General features: G+C 37.1%; 1 protein-coding gene across 4 annotated transcripts in view; it reads left to right on the top strand.

Annotated features, from left to right (window-relative positions):
* The first annotated feature begins 1,793 nt into the window (after positions 1-1,793).
* Positions 1,794-23,072, top strand: part of LOC129740207 (integrin alpha-PS1) — a 119,482-nt gene continuing 98,203 nt past the window's right edge. For 2 of the 4 annotated variants that reach the window (XM_055731818.1, XM_055731815.1), the window contains exons 1-2: positions 1,794-2,014; positions 9,249-9,888. In XM_055731818.1, coding sequence (XP_055587793.1) covers positions 9,662-9,888 — 227 coding nt within the window. In that variant the 5' untranslated portion in view covers positions 1,794-2,014; positions 9,249-9,661. The remainder of the gene's footprint in view (positions 2,015-9,248; positions 9,889-23,072) is intronic. The other 2 variants (XM_055731817.1, XM_055731816.1) reach the window with 2 other exon arrangements.

Raw genomic sequence — 23,072 nt, 5'->3', positions numbered from 1 at the left:
AATCATCCGAGTCGTTGCGTTAAGTCCCGCGTGTGTGCCGTGACAGGCGCGAGTCTAGGATAAGCTGCTCTCGATCAGGCACACGACGGGCAAGGTGGCAAACCTCGAACCCTTAAGATAAGAGGTCGGGCCTCAAGTCGTTAGAGGAGAGGTCAGGCCTCAAACCTTCAGGTGGAGAGGTTTGTGTGGTCAACCCCGAGTCTTTATGATGAGGGTCGGGTCTCGAGTCGTAAGAGGAGGGACCAGGCCCCCTTATCAACAAGAGGAGGGTCACCTCGAGTCATTGCGAGGAGAGGTCAGATTTCAAGTCGTTAGAGGAGAGATCGGGCCTTGAATCGTGCAGAGGAGAGGTAGCCTCGAGTCGATGCGAGGAGGGGTCGGATCTCGAGTCGTTAGAGGAGAGATCAGGCCTCAATTCGCGAAGAGGAAAGGTTTGTGTGGGAATCTCGAGTCACTGCGAGGAGATGTCGGTTCTCAAGTCGTTAGAGGAGAGTTCAGGCGTCGAATCGTAAGGAGGAGAGATTTTGCTTAAAGTGGTCTCGTTAATGAGTATTGCCTTGGAGCGCATCAGCGCGAATAGACCTCCCACTATTGAAGCATAGTGTACTAAACAGTTCGAGGTGGGAACCAAGTCTGCGGCCCCAGGTGGACTTTATGGCGTAGGGGTACTTAGTATCATGAGTCGTCCAATTGCACCCATGGACCCAGAGTAGCATACTGGGGGGACTCGGTCGCTCGCCGTACCTTGGAATGCAATCCGTAAAAAGGATTTACCACCTGGGTGATCAACTAAAAAAAAAAAAACACACCTTCAAAATGAGGGGTGTTCAGGTTTTTTAAATGCAAAATTGAAAGAAATTCGTCAAGTTGATATTGACCAAATTTTGACCGTATCACCCTTTATGTCACTGGATGTGTTATCAGCGTTGCGAACACCTGTTTTGCAGGACAGTTGCCGGCATTCTTGCAACATGTCCTGTCCAGCGTATCTGGCCAGCCTTCACCACCTTCTACTGGGATACCGGGTTCGCCGTAGAGTAGTATCAAGTTACAAACCGCCAAACTTCCAATAGTGTCATATTGACACTCAAGAGCGGGTGAGGGTCAATTAAACCTTTTTTTGTCACCATGAAAAATAAAACATCAAATGATGCTTCATTTCGGCATTGATCGCTGATTTTAGTTACAGTTTGCTATCGATTCTGGCATTAAATTCAGCTCAGGACTGCAACTTATCAAGCATGCTAGGATCAGAAATCAGTATTTTAGCTACAATTCGATCATCTCTAAATGTGCGATGCCATCACTTCACAGCATGTCACGGCAGATGGGGAAAAAGGTAAACAAACCTTGCACGTGCAATGATATTGGTGTCGATGATGACGTCAGAATCGGGTAGAATTAGTTTTCGGAATTTTAAAATCGATCTGGAGACAATAAAATTGTCTAAGTTAATAGTTTTCTAAATATAAAACTAAGAATCTAGATTATTTTCAACTTTATATGCTAAATAATACTTACGTCATCAAATGGCAATGGTTTAAACTTTATTCAATTTAGGTATCATTGAAAGAATGACGGAACATCAACAATGCGATGCGACATAAACGAAACAGTGAGACGTGAGATGAGAATTTCTCTCGTTTGCGCCATGCGTTAGGCGTACTCGTTTCGTTCGTTCGTCGAATAACCAGTAAGCAGACCAGCATTCCTTCCTCGTTTGTGCTGATTCCGTCCGTTTCAGTCAGTTGGTTGGGGCGTTCTCTTCCATTGACGGGACGGTTTTCTCGGCAGTTCAGTGAGCCGCTAAACTTCCATCGAGGAGCACGCTCGTTCGTCCGTCCGGTTTTAAGCCCGCCCTGCGCCTATTCTAAAGAAGAGGTGTCTCCGTGCGTTCGGTCTTTTTTTGTAGTAATTTTTTTTTATTTGTGATTTGATGTGTACTAACAAATAAGTTGAAGTGTGAGTGCAATCGTTTCGTTTATCAATCCGGTCAACTGCACTACTATACTAGGTACCTACTAGTGTAAAGGGGCTAAGCGAAAGTTGACAAGAGAATAAGCTGCAAAGCGAGCGCTTATCAGTGATATCTTCTCGGTGCAGTTAAATCGAGTGGACCATCATCATTACATCACAGGGTCATGAAATTATGAAATCGTCAATACTGGGGGGAGGGCACAGAGATAAGCTCATTCTTGAGATATCTGGCGGCATGTTTGTTCTAAGACGGCCGCCCAATGATGGGTGGTGGTGTCTGGAAGTTGGGGATATGCATATGAATATTCACTACGATGAGGAAGAAAACGTGGAATTATAGTGGTTGGCGTATACGCGAATGGCGATATGGATGGAGAGGAGAATAAAAAAAACTGTTAGCGCCGGCAGTTTTGATCAGACCAGCTTTGGAATTCAAAATTGTATACTCGAAACGCTCACAACTCACAACAAAGAGGAAGGAGTAACAAGATGACGGAGTAGTGATGCTGATCTGATGTTTGTTGTGCTTCTTTGTTGACATACATTTTAAAGTGAAGTTGCTTAAGCTGACATGGCTCCACTTCGCCGGATGCCAAACATCGACTTACCGGTACAGATCACGGAACAACTCGAGGAGAACCTGCTTTGTCGATCTATTTAGAAGAATAAAAAAAATCCGGACTATAAAAGACGGAGTAACCTATGGACTGTTTGAGGTTTTATTTTCTTGGACCAAGATCGGTGTGTGAGTTGGATAATGCAAGGCAAGCGACCCATAAAACGTAGCCCCATATCTAATGCGATGCAGACATGGGCTTGGTCGTCACGGGTATTAAGTCTCTTACTTAGAGAGCTCAAGGCGTTCGCGCAAACACATGATGGATTGAATTTTCAGTTTGCTTTCTGATAAGTGATTCCTACTTACATACAAATGTGTTCATGTGGCAATGTGTGATTCAGGCACCATTATGATACTGCCGGCAGTTGTCTTACTCGGCCGGCATGTTCAAAACACTGACTTGTTCTCTGGAGCTTAAGATTGAACATGTCAATTTCAATTATAAGCCATCTATGAACGCCATCTATATCCCAGAACTTACGAATGAAGCCAATTGCCGACACAAACTGAAAAACATTTCAATCGCAAAACCATCAATTTCGTTCAGAAATCATAGAAAATAGTGTCAGATATTTGTAGAACATTCACAATTCCCAATGTTGATGCGTTTAAGTTGGACTGAGCTGAATACTCCAAGCAAAACTGTCCCATGTGACTTTTGGGTCATTTCCACTTTTTTGCTAAAAACGTTCCCTTGTCAGTTTTAACTTTCCAATAAAAATACAAACAAGTATACTTTGTTCTGAACTTGCAACTTTCATCAAGGTGGTTGTCTCTATGTTAATATTTCTACAAAAGAATGTCACACTTGAGAAAATTCTATGAAAAAGGCAAATTTATAAAAAAAAATCTCTTAAAATGAGTTTAAACTAAATGTAATGTTACTCCTCGAAAACAATACTAAAATAGAGGGTGGAGGAGGAGCGAGGAGCCTTGAGTGATTTACATAATGAAATTTTTACCAACACTTTTCGGTAGGCACAACTTACAAGATCTATACCCAACTACACATTTTTATAAACAAAGAGGAGCGTATTTTCCTCAAATATCGGTTCAACTTGATTTTTTGGGAAAAATAGAAACCATACAAGCTTTTAATATGATAGGAAAAGTGGTGAAGCAAGTGACACTTTTTCGTAGAACTAGCATCGGTATGCGTTCTAATTCTACGCAAATGTGTCACACGGAGCATTTTTGGCTCTAATTTTTGTTTGTTGTAGAAAACGTAATTTTTTTGGCAGAAAACATTGTAAAATGTTTAAGTCGAACCGTTCACTACAAAAAAACTGTAGGACCTACAAGGAGAATTTTTAGCTTGAGTGAAAAATTGTAGTAACAAAAATAAAGCCAGCCAGCTTTATAGACTTTTCTTCCTGTTTTTTTTAACATTTCGTCAAAGTTACTATTTTACATACCTTTCTGATTATCTTTAAGCTGTCACATAATGAGAGTAACGGACATAATTCTATAGAAATTGGGATGCACGCACACATATCTCCAACTTTGCACATTTCTTACGTTTTACTTGATGTTTCTTGCATCCCGCGCGTTTGTGCAGATAAAGGGCCAATATCTCAGATACGACCTAACACTTTGGTTTGCTAAAAGCTCACTGGAAGGTTCTTGAAAACTAAAACAAACACTTCTCCAGTTTTCAGAGATTCTCTGGATGAGAATAAATAACTACTCGGGGTGAAATTTTCAAATGCTAGACAGAAAACCTCGAGTTCTTCTTTATTCTTCTAACATCAACATGGCCAAAACTTGTAAGCATCAAGGGGAGTAATGAAGCGTGGAGTTTCCTGTTAAACGCTCCATATGAATTATCTATATAAGTATGATTGTATAATGGATTGTTAATACACTGGTTTTGTTTAAGCGGTATTTTTGTACGCGACTTTTTTTACACGGATTTTCGAATTAGCGCGGTTCTTTTCACGCGGATTTTCGAATTAACACCGTTTTTTTACACGGATTTCGCATATTAACACGCAAATAATTGATTGATCTCACCATAAACTGCCAAAACTAGACGCAGATACAAACATGTTATATATTTGATGCCATCCGGGACCCTTCTCCAGCTATGATGGCATTTCCTGTGGACTTCAGCAAACTTCAAATGTTGACTATAGCTTCTCCGTGGTGATATTAACTCGATTTTGCCACTGAATCCAATGAATCTCGAACCACAACTGCATTTACAAAACACCTATTTTTACCAGGTTTCCAGGATGAGGTTTTTCATAACTTTTACTGAACCACAAATTTCTTTCAAATGCACTTGAGCAATTTTGATTCGTAATTTTCACATGAACGATTTCTTTGGCGAACTTTTAACACTTGAACTGTATTTGGTTGTTATTTTTCTTTCAAATTACAGACCCCGTTCGTTTTTGGCAACATTCGATTTTGGCAACATTCGATTTTGGCAACACAAAATGTACGGGCGTGTTGCCAAATTCGAACGGGGTCTGTACTATAAAATTTGCTGAGTCGGAAAAAAGCATGTTGACAGTTTGGCACACGCCTACTAGGAAATGCAGGACAGAAAACCTCGATTTTTTTAAACTTTAACGATGCATGGGGAAGCAATCCAAAAAATTTCCATTGAGTGTCAGAACGAAAAAAAAAATGGATGAATTGATATTGATGCTTTGAAGATAGAATTCATGGTCATTGGTTTTGATTAATAAATATGGCATTTGATAAAAAATTGATTGTGGTAAATATGATTTTTGTATGAATAAATTCGTTTAAAAATCTATGAATTTACCATGACTAAATTTTGGTTCTTCCCATAGAAGTCTTAAAACTTGACACATGTTTGTTTTATTTTTATAAATTCTCAGTTTATTTCCAACCAAATGTGTTTTGTCGTGTTTGATATGTTACAGTTTAAATGAAAATAGTGCTGTATCTCGAAACCCAAATATTAATTTTAAAGACTTGCATATGGCTGATTTTTGCAACTTTAGAGAAAACAAAATGATCGAATAACGAAACGTAAATTTCCTTTAAAAACTTTTGTTGATTGAACTTTTATCACTCTAAAAAAAATTCGAATAGATGAACCGCAACCGGATTTTTTTTTTAAATTTATCTTTGAAGAGGGTGGAATAAGTTGAGACAATTTCGGTATCTTTGTAAGACGAAAGTAAGACAATGAAGGAACTTAGTAAAATAAATCATTAATAGGCTTAAACGTACTAAATGGATTTATCTATTTCCTGTAGAGTTTCATTGACCAATATTAGAAAGAAAGACCAATAATTAAAAGTCAGCATTAAACTAACACGGAAGGAAATTCTTTTAAAATAATGAAAGCAGCTTCCTTAAGTCGTTTTCTCAGACGACCCTACCCTACTTAAAAAAAAAAAAAAAACATTTCAGTACAAAGTTGAAAAATAATTATTTTGGTAATTTCAGCTCGTTCGATTCGTGAAATTGACAAAAAAACAATTTTTGTTAAAATAAATTACCTGGCAAAAGCTGTACTTCGGATTCAGGAATTCATAACAGAAATTCGGGTAAAATCCAAAATTATTTCTGAAAAATTCAAATAGAAAAAAGGAAAAAACACATAAAAATGTTTTTTTTTATTGTTGAATGTAAAACTAAATTTGATTTTTTGCTCAATTCCGCGAAAAATAATCAATTAATCGGTTTTTTTCCCGATAGACACACCAGACCTAATCGAACTGTTCCCAAACGATACATGCTCTGTGGCAGTCCACTTTGTGCATTGTTTATGGAAAAAAAATGACACAATCTTCTAAATAAAAATCTAAAATCTCAAGTTTTTGACGGTCGCCATGGAAGGAAGTGCGAGGTTCATCGCCAGAGTGTAACCACTGTAACTCAGCATAATGGATCTCAAATACTAATAAAACGAAGTGATTTTCACACTAACTTTATCCACATTTGAGCTTCATAAATTTCAAATCATTTTCACGAATGATAACTAGAAATCAATGCTTCATTGTTGGACCTAGAAAATTTTTCACAAAATCCGAGAAATCTAACATTTAAAAAAATCTGTGATTGTTGAAACCTTCCTGTGTGAAGTTGCTTCATGTAGATGCGTTGCAGATTATTACTTGCTCACTCCGAAGGAGGTCGCCAATAGTCCCTAGTTGCTGGTCAATCCACGGCAACCGTCTGGGGTGGGCTTCATACGCCTCTTTTGCTGGGCCAGCTAGAGTTTAAGAAACACTTTGAGCTCAAGGTCGGCTCTCGCTTTTAAGGAACTGGTCGGATATTCAAGAAAGAACACAAATGATTTAAAAAAAAGCAAAATGTTATGTATTATAACTTACTCTTTCGTGTAGTGTGGGTGTGTAGGGTGTGTTCTGCTTCGCTGCTGCTGCTGGTACTGGCCGGCCGTAACGGGAACCCTTCGATGCTGCGTCTTCAATCGTGGTCATCAATTGACCATTCGATGCTATGGAACCGGAGGGTTGTTATTTGAATTCTCACGAACCCGTTTGAAGGGATCAAACAACACCCTCTGGAACCAGATCGAGATGAATCTGATTGGCGGTTATGGTTGGCCGTCGTGGTGGACGCCAATCTTTCGCTGGTACTCTGGATGGTGCCGCAGCGCTTGCGCTCCGCAGGCTCCTCGACAGAGCAACGGAACCCGATGGATTGTTATACGCTGAGTTGCTGGGGATTTTCCGCTGTTGTTGTCCACTGTGTTCGTTGGATCCTTTGCCTCTTGGGATGGCAATTCGGTGGACCCAACTAGCGGATGGACACGGGATGGTCAGGACCCTCTGACCAGTGCTTCGGCTCACCTGCCCAGTCGCCACGTGTAACCGGAGTTGGTTGAGTCGCCTTGGTAGGATTCGTTGCCTGGAATCCTCCTGACCCAGGATGGCAATGGCAGAGTAGCAGATTGTAAAGCGGTGATTCACTGGCCCGTTTGCCTCGTGCGAACGGAAGCTTTGTTGAACCCACTTGGCGGGATTTTATGGCCAGATTCTTTAGCCAGAATCTTGAGGCAAAATATTAAAAGGGGTCCTGGATGGGAACTATGGTTAGGAGAGGTGCTTGTAATGGAATGGTTTATAAACTCACTTGAATTAAATAATCTCGAAGCTCACTTAAACTTTCCACTTCTAAAATACTTAAGTTAACTTTTATTTAACGTTGTTAACTTTGCACTCAATGCGTGTTTGCGCTTGCGTGGCCACAGCACTATGGGGTTTGAGGCGGCAAAAAGTCAAAAACTGAACTTTATCGGGTCGCGTTTTTATTTTTGCTAGTTTATAACTTAATATTTAACTAAGATATTCCCAGTTTTTCAACTCATTATCTTGAATACAGAACGCACCACAGACATCAGACTTTGAAAAATTGAAAAATTTATATGTTGAAGAAAAAAATTTAAATCACATATATTTCTATGGAAAACATTTTTTTCTTAAATTCAAAGTACACCATATGAAAGCTTATATTAAAAGCTATCATTTGAACCATTCAAAATTTTTACACTCTAAATTGATCTCTGATAAAAATGAGTAAATAATTATTTTTTCAAAAATCAAAAACTTTAAAGGCTTGCCAAAAAAAATCCCCGCATTTCCCCATACTCTTTTCACTATCAAGATCTATTTTCAAGTCCTAAAAATACAATGAAAGAGATTCCAGGCACCTTAAAGCACCGTTTTTTGAGTTATAGTCAAATAAAGCTGAAAATATCATGCAAATGGGTAATTTTTACCCATTAATGAGTAAAAACTCAACAAAGTTGATGTTGGTTTGTCAAAAAAAATGTTTCTCATGATTGATCAATCATTTCACACATTTTTCTCTTGAGTTTCATGAAATATCTTGATGTTATTTATCATTTAATGATCAATTAATCCAAAACCTGGTTTTCAAAAGAAATAAAAAGTAGGGTCAAAAATAACACCAAGCATCGTACTTTAAAAGCTATTTATGCAAAATTCTTGTAAGAATTTATTATAAGTTAGTTAAAATAGTAATTTTCATACAAAATTTTCAAAAATAACAAAATAGTCCAAAACACCTAATCATACTTTTTGCCGCCTCATTGTATGGAGCTGCCCCATAGTGCACAGGTGGAAAGGAAGTCTTCTAGGCTTTTGTCAATGAGTTGGCAACCCCCCCTAACCCAACATCCGTTCCATTTTCCACTGACGTTTAGTTGCTGTCATTCCCGTTTCGTTGAGTTTGAGCTTTGTGTGTGTTTGTTAATTTTAAATTTAAATCTGCTGAATGTTTTCCCTATCATTTTCATTTGGAGTGTCTTATTTATTTTCATTTAAACCTAGCTGAACCTTTCTAATCTTATATCTTCTACAAATTTTGTCCCTATGAAGCTGAGTTCCATCGGAAAATTCTCGATGAACAGCTTGAAAGCTTTGAGTGATCGAAAGGAGCACTCCAAAATGGCTTGCTCTGTGGGGGTTTAACGGGGCAAAATAACCTAAAGGCTACAAGATGTGTCACTCTTTTCATTGAAGAGTCTTCAATAATTGAAATCCCTTCTTCAAGCACGAAAAACTATCGTCGGACATCATTTGTGGTTCGCCTTCGAGTAACATTCCCACATGGCACATTACAGTATAACAATTAACAATAAATTCGTCGATTTTATCGTTTTCCATTAAACGGAAATCAGTTTCCTTTCAGCTACATAGGTACTACGTGTGAGTTAGACGCAAGAATTCGCTTCCCGAGATCATTTACGGAAGTCGTATTGTATGAAATTGTAAAATCCTGCCATCTGTTGCCGCAGCAGCAGCAGAAGTGCAAGTGATTCAGAGAAAATCGCCAAAAGAGAAAAAAAGCAGTAGTTAGCAGTGAATGTGAAAAGTGCAAATGCGACGAAAATAACCAATTGCAAAAGTTGTGTGTGAGTTAATTGAGATTGAACTGTGAAGATTTCGTCTAGAGGAAAATCCTCTAAAATTCTCGGATGGTGTAATTTGTTTTTTTTTTTTTTGAGTCGCGTCAATGGCTTCCTAATAATGAAATAAGTTAAGTGATCATTATTCTGATTCGAAGATCCATACACAATAAGGAATAATCGAAATGACGAACCAGAGAGGCATTTCCGGTCAGATTTTTCCAAGCACAATAAATGCCGCCGCCTACGGGTTACTGGCAGCACTGTTCCTCACCTCGGGAACCATCGTCGAGAGCTTCAACTTCGAAACGCGACTTCCGATCGTCAAGTATGGTGCCACCAATACCTACTTTGGATATTCGGTGGCCTCGCATACGGAAAAACTGACCACGGCAGGAGATAAGAAAAGCTGGTAAGTCATCAAAGAGAAGAAAAACGCTACTTTTCTGTTACTTAAGTCACTTTCGTAGAATCGCTACTGGGGCTTAGATATTTGTAAGGTCGATTCAACTGGGTTGGGGTGAATTTATTGATGTTTTTTTTGCCGCCATTCTTTAATGGATACGAAGGCAAAGTAAAAAAATGTGCGATAACAGCGCGTGCTTTCGTGGAATTTTTATGACCATTACGCTCGTTAGGAAATGATGAGCACATATTTTTGACTCATTCAATGCCGGAATAAAATTTAAAAAAATTGAAAACTCTTTTATGATACAAAATGCAAAATTAATTTTTCAAACCAACAGATGCTGTAAAAATTTATATCTGGATTCAATACTCACTTGAAGCTTTTCAATTTGAATACAGGGACACTCCGGCGAGGGAACTTAAAACAGGTTAGATGTCTTGCGAAACAATTAACTGATGACTTGGGAAATGTTCTAAAAAAGGGGGATGATATGAGTACCTCCATAGTTTTTAAAATAATACAATCTCACCAAAGTCCATCGTTAGGCGAATAGAGTCGTGACGCACGCACGATTTTCGCATTTGCGGTGGTTGACTCGGTGCGGTTTTCCATCATACTCGCTTCACTTCCGGTCATTTCTTCGTTGTAAATAGGATAGTTATCTTTTAGTTATCAAGGTAACATGAACATTTCAAGATAAAAACAATAACAAACCAGACAAAACGGGTGCTTCTCATTGAAAATCGACGCCTACTCGCAAAATTTGTTTGTCTTAAAGCGGTTTGGTTATAGACACTATAATTTCATATAGTCTGGCAAAGAGAATGACTGGAGCCAATCGAACTGTCATTCGCGCGGAGCCAATCGAGCATTCTATGATAATGTTCAAGCTCTTCATAACTCTCTCCAGTAGCAAAATAAAAAATAGTTTCTAAGATTCGTAAATTACATGCTATTTTTGTCACTTCAACTCGAAATCGCTTTTGAAAAATATTTCAATCATTTAAATCTATAGGTGAACAAAAATAGTAAAAATTATGTTAAATAACTTAAGTATATGTTAGAAAAGCGCCAGAAAAGCTTTGTAAATCTCAATACTCCAACCATGGTTTTCCAATATTTAGAAAGTTTGCTCGATTGGCTCCGCGTGAATGACAGTTCGATTGGCTCCCGTCATTCTCTTTGCCAGACTATATGAAATTATAGTGTCTATAGGTTTGGTTACCAAAATTGGACCCTTTCTCCATCTAATCAAAGGCAACGAACAATCATCAATGGGCGATGGAATCGAAAAGTTATTCTTTCTCTCCTTAAGAAAACCCCGTAAGATCTGTCAAAAGTTGGGTGAAATTTTAGCTGCATCTCACTTGCACTAGTGGAAAACCATCACCCAAATTCGGCACCGCTTCCATCGCCTATTGTAAAATAATTCACATGTTTTATCTAGGAAGCGATATTTGAAAATGTCTGAATCACTTTTTTTTCAAAAATCACGGGTCAACAATAATACAATTCAAAGTCAGATTTTAGATTTAAAATTCTAATGAGAGATTCAGATTCACCTTCCACATTAAAAGAAGATTAAGATTTCAGATTCAGATTTCAGATTCAGATTTCAGATTCAGATTCCGATTTCAGATTCAGATTTCAGATTCAGATTTCAGATTCAGATTTCAGATTCAGATTTCAGATTCAGATTTCAGATTCAGATTTCAGATTCAGATTTCAGATTCAGATTTCAGATTCAGATTTCAGATTCAGATTTCAGATTCAGATTTCAGATTCAGATTTCAGATTCAGATTTCAGATTCAGATTTCAGATTCAGATTTCAGATTCAGATTTCAGATTCAGATTTCAGATTCAGATTTCAGATTCAGATTTCAGATTCAGATTTCAGATTCAGATTTCAGATTCAGATTTCAGATTCAGATTTCAGATTCAGATTTCAGATTCAGATTTCAGATTCAGATTTCAGATTCAGATTTCAGATTCAGATTTCAGATTCAGATTTCAGATTCAGATTTCAGATTCAGATTTCAGATTCAGATTTCAGATTCAGATTTCAGATTCAGATTTCAGATTCAATTTCAGATTCATATTTCAGATTCAGATTTCAGATTCAGATTTCAGATTCAGATTTCAGATTCAGATTTCAGATTCAGATTTCAGATTCAGATTTCAGATTCAGATTTCAAATTCAGATTTCAGATTCAGAAATCAGATTCAGATTTCAAATTCAGATTTCAGATTCTGATTTCAGATTCAGATTTCAGATTCAGATTTCAGATTCAGATTTCAGATTCAGATTTCAGATTCAGATTTCAGATTCAGATTTCAGATTCAGATTTCAGATTCAGATTTCAGATTCAGAAATCAGATTCATATTTCAAATTCAGATTTCAGATTCTGATTTCAGATTCAAATTTCAGATTCAGATTTCAGATTCAGATTTCAGATTCAGATTTCAGATTCAGATTTCAGATTTCAGATTTCAGATTCAGATTTCAGATTCAGATTTCAGATTCAGATTTCAGATTCAGATTTCAGATTCAGATTTCAGATTCAGATTTCAGATTCAGATTTCAGATTCAGATTTCAGATTCAGATTCAGATTCAGATTTCAGATTTAGATTTCAGATTCAGATTTCAGATTTAGATTTCAGATTCAGATTTCAGATTCAGATTTCAGATTCAGATTTCAGATTCTTTAACTTTTTCAAGGTCTGTATGTAATATTTCTTTGTAAATAATTATTAATTTGAAACACGCCTACTATACCTATAAAAGATTTGCTGAGGTTTGCTTCATTTGTGCAAATAGATTGCTCAAAAGGCACACAGCACACTTTGCTCGAGAGCAAAACTTTCTTCAAAATATAGCACATTTGCATGCGAACTGTCACTGTCAGGCAGGAGCCCACTTGCTATCCACATTCAAGACCAAATAGGGAAACAAAAACAGGTACCAATGCACATGGATTGCTCTTTTTCACCTGAGCAGAGTCCTACGGCTTAGCATCGTTTTGCCTTGACAGCATGCAAGAAAGCTTTGGGACAAAAAACGGTGAGAAAAGGAAAAAATGCCAAAAGAAAGCAACTTAACATCACAAAAGGAGGGATTTAGTAACAAGTGTTTTTTTTTTGCTTCTCGCTCTCTGTCTTATTTCGTTTTTCGAAGGTCGTTGTTGCTTGCATGCATGTCAGCAATAAATATTTACAAGCTCTCCCCCGAGAGCAGCACTTTAAAAGACTACACGAGCTTGGCCGAGGGGACGAAAATAAATATCCTCCGCACATTCCGAGTAGTTTACACTGGACCTATTTTCCATTTAAAATATCGGTTCTGTCGATTTGTTTATGGCCATCTAGGAAGGAGGAGGTGATATTGACGAGTAATCAACGGGTTGTAATTGGAATTAATCCGTTATTTATAGCCCTAGAGTTTGTACACTTCGGCTTGAAAGTGGCGAGTCTGAGGGAGTCAGCAATCAATTATGTTGACACTACCTATACATAGTGAATTAATGCAAATTAAGCCCATTCCATTTTGAGGGAAATAAAAAGGCTAACATAGTATTTTGCTCAAAGAAGACATACAATACAGTTTGTAGGGATTCCAAAGACGAATTAAATTCTTATTTGCTTATGTTAAATGAAAAAACTATATGGACTTAGGTTCACGGACAAAAAACCTGCCAACAACCTGTGTCGAAATCCGTCAACGCACTTCAGACATTAACCGAACAATTAATGCTATCGCGCGCCTAAGCCACTTAAAATGTATTTCGACGACCATTTTTGGCATCTTTCGCCTTCACTTGAGCGAGCAACACGTTAGGATATGTTTTCTAGTTAACGACATGAACGGGGGCCGTTCACATTTTAACGTACCTACAGAAACAAAAAAAAACCTGTCAGTGTTCAACTATTTGCTACCCTGACCTCAGACGAACTTTGTGTCAAAAATAATATTGCATGATTTATCATACAAGGAAGAGCTGATGCTATCACAGATAATTTGCATAACCATTAGAAGGTTTGCCACTAATTGAAGTGTTCTATTCAATTAATGCGAAAATAAAATGGAATAAATTGCATGAAAGCTTGTATGCAACCAAATTGCATACTAAATAATTGCATAAAACCTATAAATCAAATATTTTTTTATCGAAAAATTCAATAAAATCAAGAAGGCAAAATGTGAGCTAACTTCTATCTTCCAAAATTTGATTTTTGGTCTTTTAATCTTTCGAATATTTGAATTTTTATTTGAAATTTACTTAAAATACTTAATTGAACTAAGATTTTATTGATTGAAAAAAAAAACTTTATTAATTCCCCCCTTCGGGATTTTGAAAATTTCGAAGGGGGGGAAGGGGGGTGACTAAAGGAGAAATTGATATTTGTTCCAGCCTTATATATTAAGTAAGAAATTCACTTTAAAAATTGAAAACAGATGATTAATGGTGCGGTTTTAAGGTAATATAATGGATACATCTCTTTTATAAGGATAAAATATTTGAAAAAAAAAGATGATAACTAACCGGATTTTCATTGGAAAATGAGCGGCTTATGAAATAATGCCGAAATAGGAATAAAAATGAAATATAAAGTGAGTCGTAAGGACAGCCTGATCACGTTCACAATTTCAAGCGAGTTGAGAGGACAGCTTGATATTGGAAGGCTAGTTGAGAGGACAGCCTGAACGTTTTAGAAACAATTATGCGAGTTGAGAGGACAGCATAAAATTTGAAGGCGAGTTGAGAGGACAGCCTGAGTAATTGATTAGAAATTAAGCGTGTCAAGAAGACAGTTTGAAATCGAAAGGCGAGTTGAGAGGACAGCCTGAGTTATTGATGAAAAAACAAGCGAGTTGATAGGACAGCTTGAAATCGAGAGGCGAATTGAGAGGACAGCCTGAGCTAAAGATAAGAATTCAAGCGAGTAGAGAGGACAGCTTGAAATCGAAAGGCGAGTTGAGAGGACAGCCTGTGTTATTGAAGAAAACAACATGCGAGTCGAGAGGCAGCTTGAACTCGAAAAGTGAATTCAGAGGAAACAGCCTGAGTTACAGATAAGAATAATTTGCTCGAATGAAGAAAATAGCTTGAAATTTAAAGTAGAGTTCAGAAGAAAGCCTAAGTTACTCACCAAATTGTAAATTAGGCGGATTAAAAAAACAACTTTAGAAAAAAAAACTGCAATCCTTGAATCAGTGCGAGAGGAGAGTTTGACTGAATTGTTCATAATTCAAGTAAGTCAAAAAGACAACTTGGAATCTTAAAGCTCAAATCTAAAATCTGAATCTGAAATATGAAACTGATATCTTCTGAATCTGAATCTGAATCTGAAATCTGAATCTGAAACCTGAATCTGAAATCTGAATCTGAAATTTGAATTTGAAATCTGAATCTGAATTCTGAATCTGAAATCTATTTCTAAAGTTTTGAATCTGAAATCTGAATCTGAAATTGAAATCTAAAATCTGAAATCTGAATTTGAAATTAGATTTTTTTTCCACATTTTTGACCAATTGGCTGTAGATAAACTTATTTACAACTCTTCATATTTATTCTAGCGTTTCTTCCAAGAATGGTTTCGGAATAGTTTTAAATAGCCAAATCAATCCGAATCCGAGAGGAAAACTTATTCCCATGAAATTGGCCAACGGTTAATCTCAGTCCGATTTGCAAAGCACCTAGGTAGATGTCTAATTTAACTGCCTTTTTATTCCATCTATGGGCGACCTTTATAGGCATATCAAATAAATGCTCACGTTTCGGCCAATTGGCTGGACGTGTTTGGAAAGTTTTCCCATCGAAGACGGAAAGACGAAAGCTGAAAGAGAGCCTCACAACACTACAGCCAGGTCACTTTTGCATTTTGTGGACCGAGAAGACAATGGATGTCAATACATAAAACAAACTCATCTATTTTCGACGAGGACGTGCCGGGGATATTGAAAATGTAAGGTACCTACCTTTAAGGGGGAAAATGAGGGGACAATGTGTAGCTTGGGAATTATCGACTCGCAGGCACTTATTCCGAGGTTTAGCAACCGCGAAGGTTCCACCGGATTATCACCGCCAAACCCTCCACTTAATAACACAAATCTCACACCTTGTGTTGATGATATGAAATCCCCCAAAACGGCCTTGATAGCGGAGTGTTTTGCTTACTTATGCACTAACCGATCCATCCGATAGAAGAGGCGAAGCCCTTTTATTGTAGAATCACAAAAAAACGATCAACAAAGGTGGGCACAACGCGAGTTTGTTTACTCAACTCATTGAGACTTTTTGAGCTTTAACAAGCGTCCAAAACAGTAGGCTGCCGTTTGGCGTGGCGCGTATCAAATTCCATGGATTGCTGTTAATGTCACACAAATGATGAACTCTGCACACTCGAGTCTCGAAACAATTGAGGAAATAAGGGGTTGTGGTGAGGTTAAGAGTTGCCGTTGGTGTTTGGTTTAGTCACACACACTAATCGCAGCGAAAAATGCAAACCCATGAAGAAAACACGGACGAAAGCGGAGATCCTGGGAATCGCAAATATTTACCAAACTCCAGCCGGTCCCATTCCGTTGAAGCTGATGATTGCTTTTGCTTCAGCTCACTGACGTTGATTGGAGTAGGAAAGGAACTGCCTATTGTGATGGCCTCTTTCCAGGAACTAATCCTCATAGGTCGATTTTCATTGTCAGGCAATACGGGTTGTGTGGTTTTATAGCCACGCTACTGCTTACGGAACCGATTAAATGGCTACGCCACTGATTTCGATGTCCTTCTAATGGCAACAACTGAATGGCACACCATTCATAAGGATATAAGTCACCGCTGATAGTGATATAAGTATTGGATATATGACGGATTGAAATGTTTTGATAAGATTGAATGACCAATAAACATCAATTGATGATCAAACCATTTCAATTGATTGGATTAAGGATTAATCAGGTTTTCTTCACGATGTGTTTCGTAAAAGCACAGATAACAGATAAACAAGCCAGCCCCCGAATGTTGTGTAAAAATTTCAACGACTATTTTGCATCAAGTCTTGTTTTTTGATTGGTCCACCAGATGTCATCAAAGACTGCAGTGAAAACTGTCAAAACAAATTTGCAGTGTAAAGTGTAAACAAAAAACATAAACAATCAACATGCCGCGGTGCGAAATATTGGTTTGTGCTAATGAGGAGGGAAAAACTCCCGGAAAATCCTTTTTTCAGTTTCCACAAGATGAAAACCTGTAAGTGAAAATAAGTTATGTTGTTGAATTTGTTTTTTACTTAATATGTCTGTTGTAAAATGCCAGATGCAGAATGTGGGTGGAAGCTTGCGGCTCAGCTGAAAAAAAAGAGCTCTTTTCAACTTCCGGTCCGAAAGCGTTCAAACGAAGGAAAATCTGTTCGGATCATTTTTCAGACAGCTGTTTTCGGAATACACACTTTATGGGTAAGCGGTAAGTGCTAATTCAAAATAAGGCGCATACATTTTGTTAATTAATTTGTTCAATAACAGTCTTGTTAGAGCTGCTGTTCCAATACATAATCCGACGGATAATCTGGAAAACTTTACGACTTTGGGCGATGATGACAATTGCACCGAATACGAATATTTAGAGCAGGATGATTCGTCAATCTCCCCAAATCCTTCACGAGAAGAGCGGTTGGTAGCTATGGAAATTGAAGAAATGGGAACTGCAGTTTCGAGTGCATACGAAGATGCTAGCTATACGGATTGGGAGTTTCTCGAAGAATGTAGCTCCCCAGTTAATTTTTCATTTTCGGATGATCCGAATAATAATTCGGAACAATATGTGCTGTTGGAAACATCCCAAAATGTCAAAAGTGCGTAAGCTACTTAAGTTTTCGAGGTGCATATTAATTTAACTAACTATAATGGTTTCCTAGGGCAGCAAAATTCGTTGGACGTCACTACAGATATGAAATGCCTCGAGAAATGTAGCTCGTCATTTAATCCCTTGGCTTCTGAGGATCCATTTTATAAATCGGAAAATGTTGTTTTGTTGGACACATTCGAAGATGTAAATTGTGCGCCCTGTAAATGTGTGCCCCCGTCTTTGGGCGATGATGACAATTTTACCAAATACGAATATTTAGAGCAGGATGATTCGCCAATCTCCCCAAATCCTTCACGAGAAGAGCGGTTGGTAGCTATGGAAATTGAAGAAATAGGAACTGCAGTTTCGAGTGCATACCATGCATACGAAGATGCTAGCTATACAGATTGGAAGTTTTTCGAAGAATGTAGCTCCCCAGTTAATTTTTCATTTTCGGATGATCCGAATAATAATTCGGAACAATATGTGCTGTTGGACACATCCCAAAATGTCAGAAGTGCGTAAGCTACTTAAGTTTTCGAGGTGCATATTAATTTAACTAACTATAATGGTTTCCTATAGGGCAGCAAAATTCGTTGGACGTCACTACAGATATGAAATGCCTCGAGAAATGTAGCTCGTCATTTAATCTCTTGGCTTCTGAGGATCCATTTTATGAATCGGAAAAAGTTGTTTTGTTGGACACATTCGAAGATGTAAATTGTGCGTTAATCTGAAAATTGTAAATTTCAGAAAATTGTTAGAAGTAATCTTACCTTAACCTTTTTCGTTTCCTAGGTCAGCGTATCATGTTTGAAGATGCCAAGAATTCTATCTTATCAAATAGTGTAGATAGAATACGGAATACAAAATCTGGCATAATTTTGAAGAACTTACAAAAGGCGAATATCATCCGACTCAAGCGGCAACTTTTTGTTTCAAATCAAAAAATTAAAAGGCGCAATAACACTGTTAATAAGTTGAAACAAAAAGTGTCTTTGCTGAAGAAGGAGATTAAAATTCTTCAAAAAGTCAAAACTAATGATGAAGCTCTAGGAGTCAAAGTTCGAAAAAATCAAGTTATATTAGACTCATTGCTTAATTCATCTAAAAAGCCACATGCTCGAAGGTATCACGCAAAAACGATGAAATTTGCCTCCGGTCTCTATATAAGTGGGCCGCGTGCATATCGCCACATACAGCAATCAAAAATTATCACTCTGCCTTGTAAGAATTCAATTTATAACTTTTACAAAAACATTAGACTAAAACCGGGTATCAATCACCAGATCATTGATATGATGAAACAAAAGGTTTCAAAATTTCAAAATAACCAAGATAGAATAGTGCTTCTCACCTGTGATGGCATGTCTATAAAATCGGAAATTGCATACAGTGCCAAAGCAGATATTTTCTACGGATTTCCGGACACAGGCACGATGAAAAAAATCGAAAACAACAACCACATGAAATTGGCGTCTGAAGCAATTACTATTATGGTTTCAGGGCTGTACAGAAATTACAAACAGGTGAAAACTGTTTTTATAATTTACCATTTCAGATTTTAAAGATAAACTAGATAAGTTGATTCTTTTATTCATTTTATGATTTTATTAGATTTAAATTTCATTTAAATTGTTGATGAATGATTTATATTTTTCTCTTTTGATACTTCGATCTTATGTTATGTTATGTACTAACGTGTCTATACTTTTCAGCCTATTGCATTCTTTTTGGCTCATAACAGTTTGGGCAGTGAATGTCAATTTACGCTAATAAAAAAATGTATTCGTGCCATACAACGAATTGGATTAATACCAGTTGCTATCACGATGGACCAAGGAAGTACGAATCTCAAAATGCTTCATGAAGCTCGTGTTTCAAAGAATAAACCATGGATTAACGTGGATGGAGAAAAGGTTGCAGTCTTTTATGATACTCCACATTTAATAAAAAGTGCTCGCAATGCTTTTCGGAAAAATAATGTCGTTTCCAATGGAAAGATAGCCTCCTATAAGCATCTTGAACTACTTTACGAAGTAGATGTCAAATCGACCATAAGATTAGTTCCAAAACTCCAGGAAAAAAATATTAACCTTCCACCTTTCGCTTCTATGAACGTGGCTCTAGCGGCTCGAACACTAAGCGAAACATGTGCTTCCGCAATCCATTATTATGTTAAAAACAATCAACTACCTCTTGCAGCACTCGACACTGCCCAATTCATTTTACTTCATGACAGGATTTTTGATACGTTTAATTCCAGAGAACGATTCTCCGATAGCATTGGAAAGGTAACCTATATTTGTTTCTATTTATTTGCAAATTTCATTACAATAACTTTAATTTATTTAATAAATATTAAACACCCTACAACATTGTCGTAGCCTCTAAGACAACCAATCACCGATGGTAGTTCACATTGGAAATTTTTAGATGATGCACTTTCCATTCTCAAAAAAATGTACTTCACAAACAAAAATTGCTTTGACATTAGAAAGGTAATAACGTTCGAGTTTAAAGCGTTTCGTTTACTTATTCTGATTTTTTTTAGTCTTTGATCGAGTCTAAATCGCTTAAAGCGACTCAAAGAATACCTCATTATGTCAAAGGGCTGGTTCATAATATTTGTGCCCTAAAATGGTTGTGGAAGAGGTTAAAAATCAAATACGAATGTCGCTACCTATGCACAAATCGTCTTTGCCAAGACTGTCTGGAAAATTTCTTTGCCGAGGTTCGTCGTAGATGTGGATTTAATGATGCGCCGAATGCTCTGCAGTTTTCAACTGCTTTCAAATACGCGCAGATTGAAGCTATTCAAAAACATTCGACTGGAAAAAACTGTATTGATGACGACAATGTTCCTTTATTAAACGATAAAGACATAGATAACATGAACGCCGGGCAAACTGAAAAAATAACTCATTACAAGAAGACACCACTCAGAGAAACGAGCTCTGTAATTATTTACAAAAAAGAGACGAATGCGCTAGTCTACATCTTAGGAAGCGCCCTTCGTAAAGTGAAACATCTTGCATGTCGTAGAAATCTTACGGCCTCAAACATCAGTACCATATCAAAGAATGAAGATTATGATTTTTCGTTCATCAAACAAAGTTTGTCTCGACGTAAAATAACGATTCCAAACCAGCTTCTGTACAACATGGGTTTTAAGATTTTTATTATATTTAAACAAAAGTTCCGCCGATTTTTAAAACAAAACAAACGAAATGTTAAAACCCGCCTGAAAGAGTATTTAGACGACACGGAATACGAACATGTAATTTGCAATGGGTGCTTCAAGGTATTGGTTGACAGAATCTTGAACACACTTATTCAAGGCTTTTTACGCGAAGTCCGCTTAGCAAGAAAAACGTTCGATGAAGAGAAACGCAAAATAAAAAGGAATCAGAAAGCCAAAAGAATGAATCTTACCCTCACATGACTTCTTAAGAAACAACTGAACATTTATTTGTACTGATTTCTACATATTTTCAACTGGCGCATTCATAAGAGAAAGTTTTAATGTTAAGTATACATACAGAGAAAATATCTAAAAATAAAAAAAATCTAATCCAAATCTTCAAAATTTATTTTGACACATACATCACTGACCTGTTGAAGTAAAAACTTTAAAATAACATACCAATCATCTAACAACTAAACTATGAACTAAACCTTGATTTCATCTTAAAACACAAGCACCAGAGTACTACACGTATACCTCCGATAAAAATGCAACTTTTTCTTCTTGCAATTGCCGATTGTTGGGCAAGGAATGTATTGAAGAAACGGTGGCTGGAGCACTGCTATACTGTGTCATCAAATGGGGCCAAATGGATACGAGCTTATACCGGAGGCTGACGTCAAAATTTTTGTGGTCGATGCTTGCCAGGAAACAAAACTTATCCTTCGAATCTGGTAGCATCTCCGTGGCGGTATTGAAGCAACCGAAGAAAGCTTCGTTGATGATATACGGGACCGACATAACGAAACCACGGTACAATCCGACGATGCCTTCGTAGTAACTTCTCCAGGTAACCGATGATTATTCACGTTCTCGTCCGGTACTAACACGGATAAATCGAGGAGCTGAACGAACTTCTGGAAGTGCACAAATCACGACGTGGATGAAAAAAACAAAACAAGAAAAGCTGTAAACAAACCAATTTTAGTGGGTCGCTCATACATGACGTAACACCTGAAAGGATTAAAAAAAACTTGACTCGTAAATGTTTTTATAAAAATAAATACATTTTTACCAAATAGTATGATAAAATATCACTTAAAGTGGTACCTGACATAGTCTAAAGCATAATGTAGCTTTGAATAAAAAATTTATTCAAAGAAAACTCAAACACATATTTTTAAAGGCAATCGTGTTATGTAGTAATTCGTGGACGGCCTATGGTTGCTGTTTTGAATTTTTCAAATGTCAAAACTGGCCCATCTCGGCGATTATTTTATTGTACTATTATCGATCAATAGGGCATAACAATAAATGCAGAACATGATGGTAGATTACAAGGAAATATTAATAAAAATAGACATCCAACAATGTTAATCAATTACGACAGAAAAATGTTTATGGAGACTAATTTAATGAATAAACGATTTTTGGAATAACAAAAAAAGATCGAAGTGGCAAACGTTCGCTTGAAGGCGTTCTTGGCAGCTGCTCTCAGTGAGAATTTTAAAGGGCTATAAAAACGATTTGTATCAAAGTTTACAACAGAGAATTATTACCATTACGTGCGATTACTGCCATGAAATCGACAAAACATTTGAATCTTTAAGTAAAAGTCATCATCAAATTCCATGCAATCTGAAAAGGCATACCACGTGGAGAACTTAGGGGGGGAAGGCGCTTTATAATTTCCACGTTTGTCCATGGAGCTGTGTTTAAGGGTTTGAGCAATGTCCACAGAAAGGAAGGGGGATCCAAAACAGTGTTATTCTATTCAAGTGGAATCTAAACGGCCCACGAGGATTCACAATGACATTGATTCATCTACTTGTGTCAAGCTTTGGACTTTGGATTTGATGTGTTTTGGTGAGATCAGTCAATTAATATTGTTTAATTTTACCTTTTTAGACTGAAAACCCCATTATTTAAGAAAGTATATACAAAATATAACAGTATGAAGCATTAAGCAGGGAACTGTAAAGTACCTGTACGCTTCTTTCCTCCCTTGTTTATGTTTCATTTGCGGTTTTCATTTAGTATGTAACAGATATTGCGTTGAAAAAAGAAATGAAGATTGTAAGTGTTTCATTTTCCAGGATACCTACAAGTTTTGGTCATGTTGATGATATAAGAAGGAAAGCAATGAACAATTTTTA

The sequence above is a fragment of the Uranotaenia lowii genome, chromosome 1, assembly GCF_029784155.1.
Source record: "Uranotaenia lowii strain MFRU-FL chromosome 1, ASM2978415v1, whole genome shotgun sequence".
Classification (NCBI taxonomy): Eukaryota; Metazoa; Arthropoda; class Insecta; order Diptera; family Culicidae; genus Uranotaenia; species Uranotaenia lowii.
This window is presented reverse-complemented; position numbering and strand designations above follow the sequence as displayed.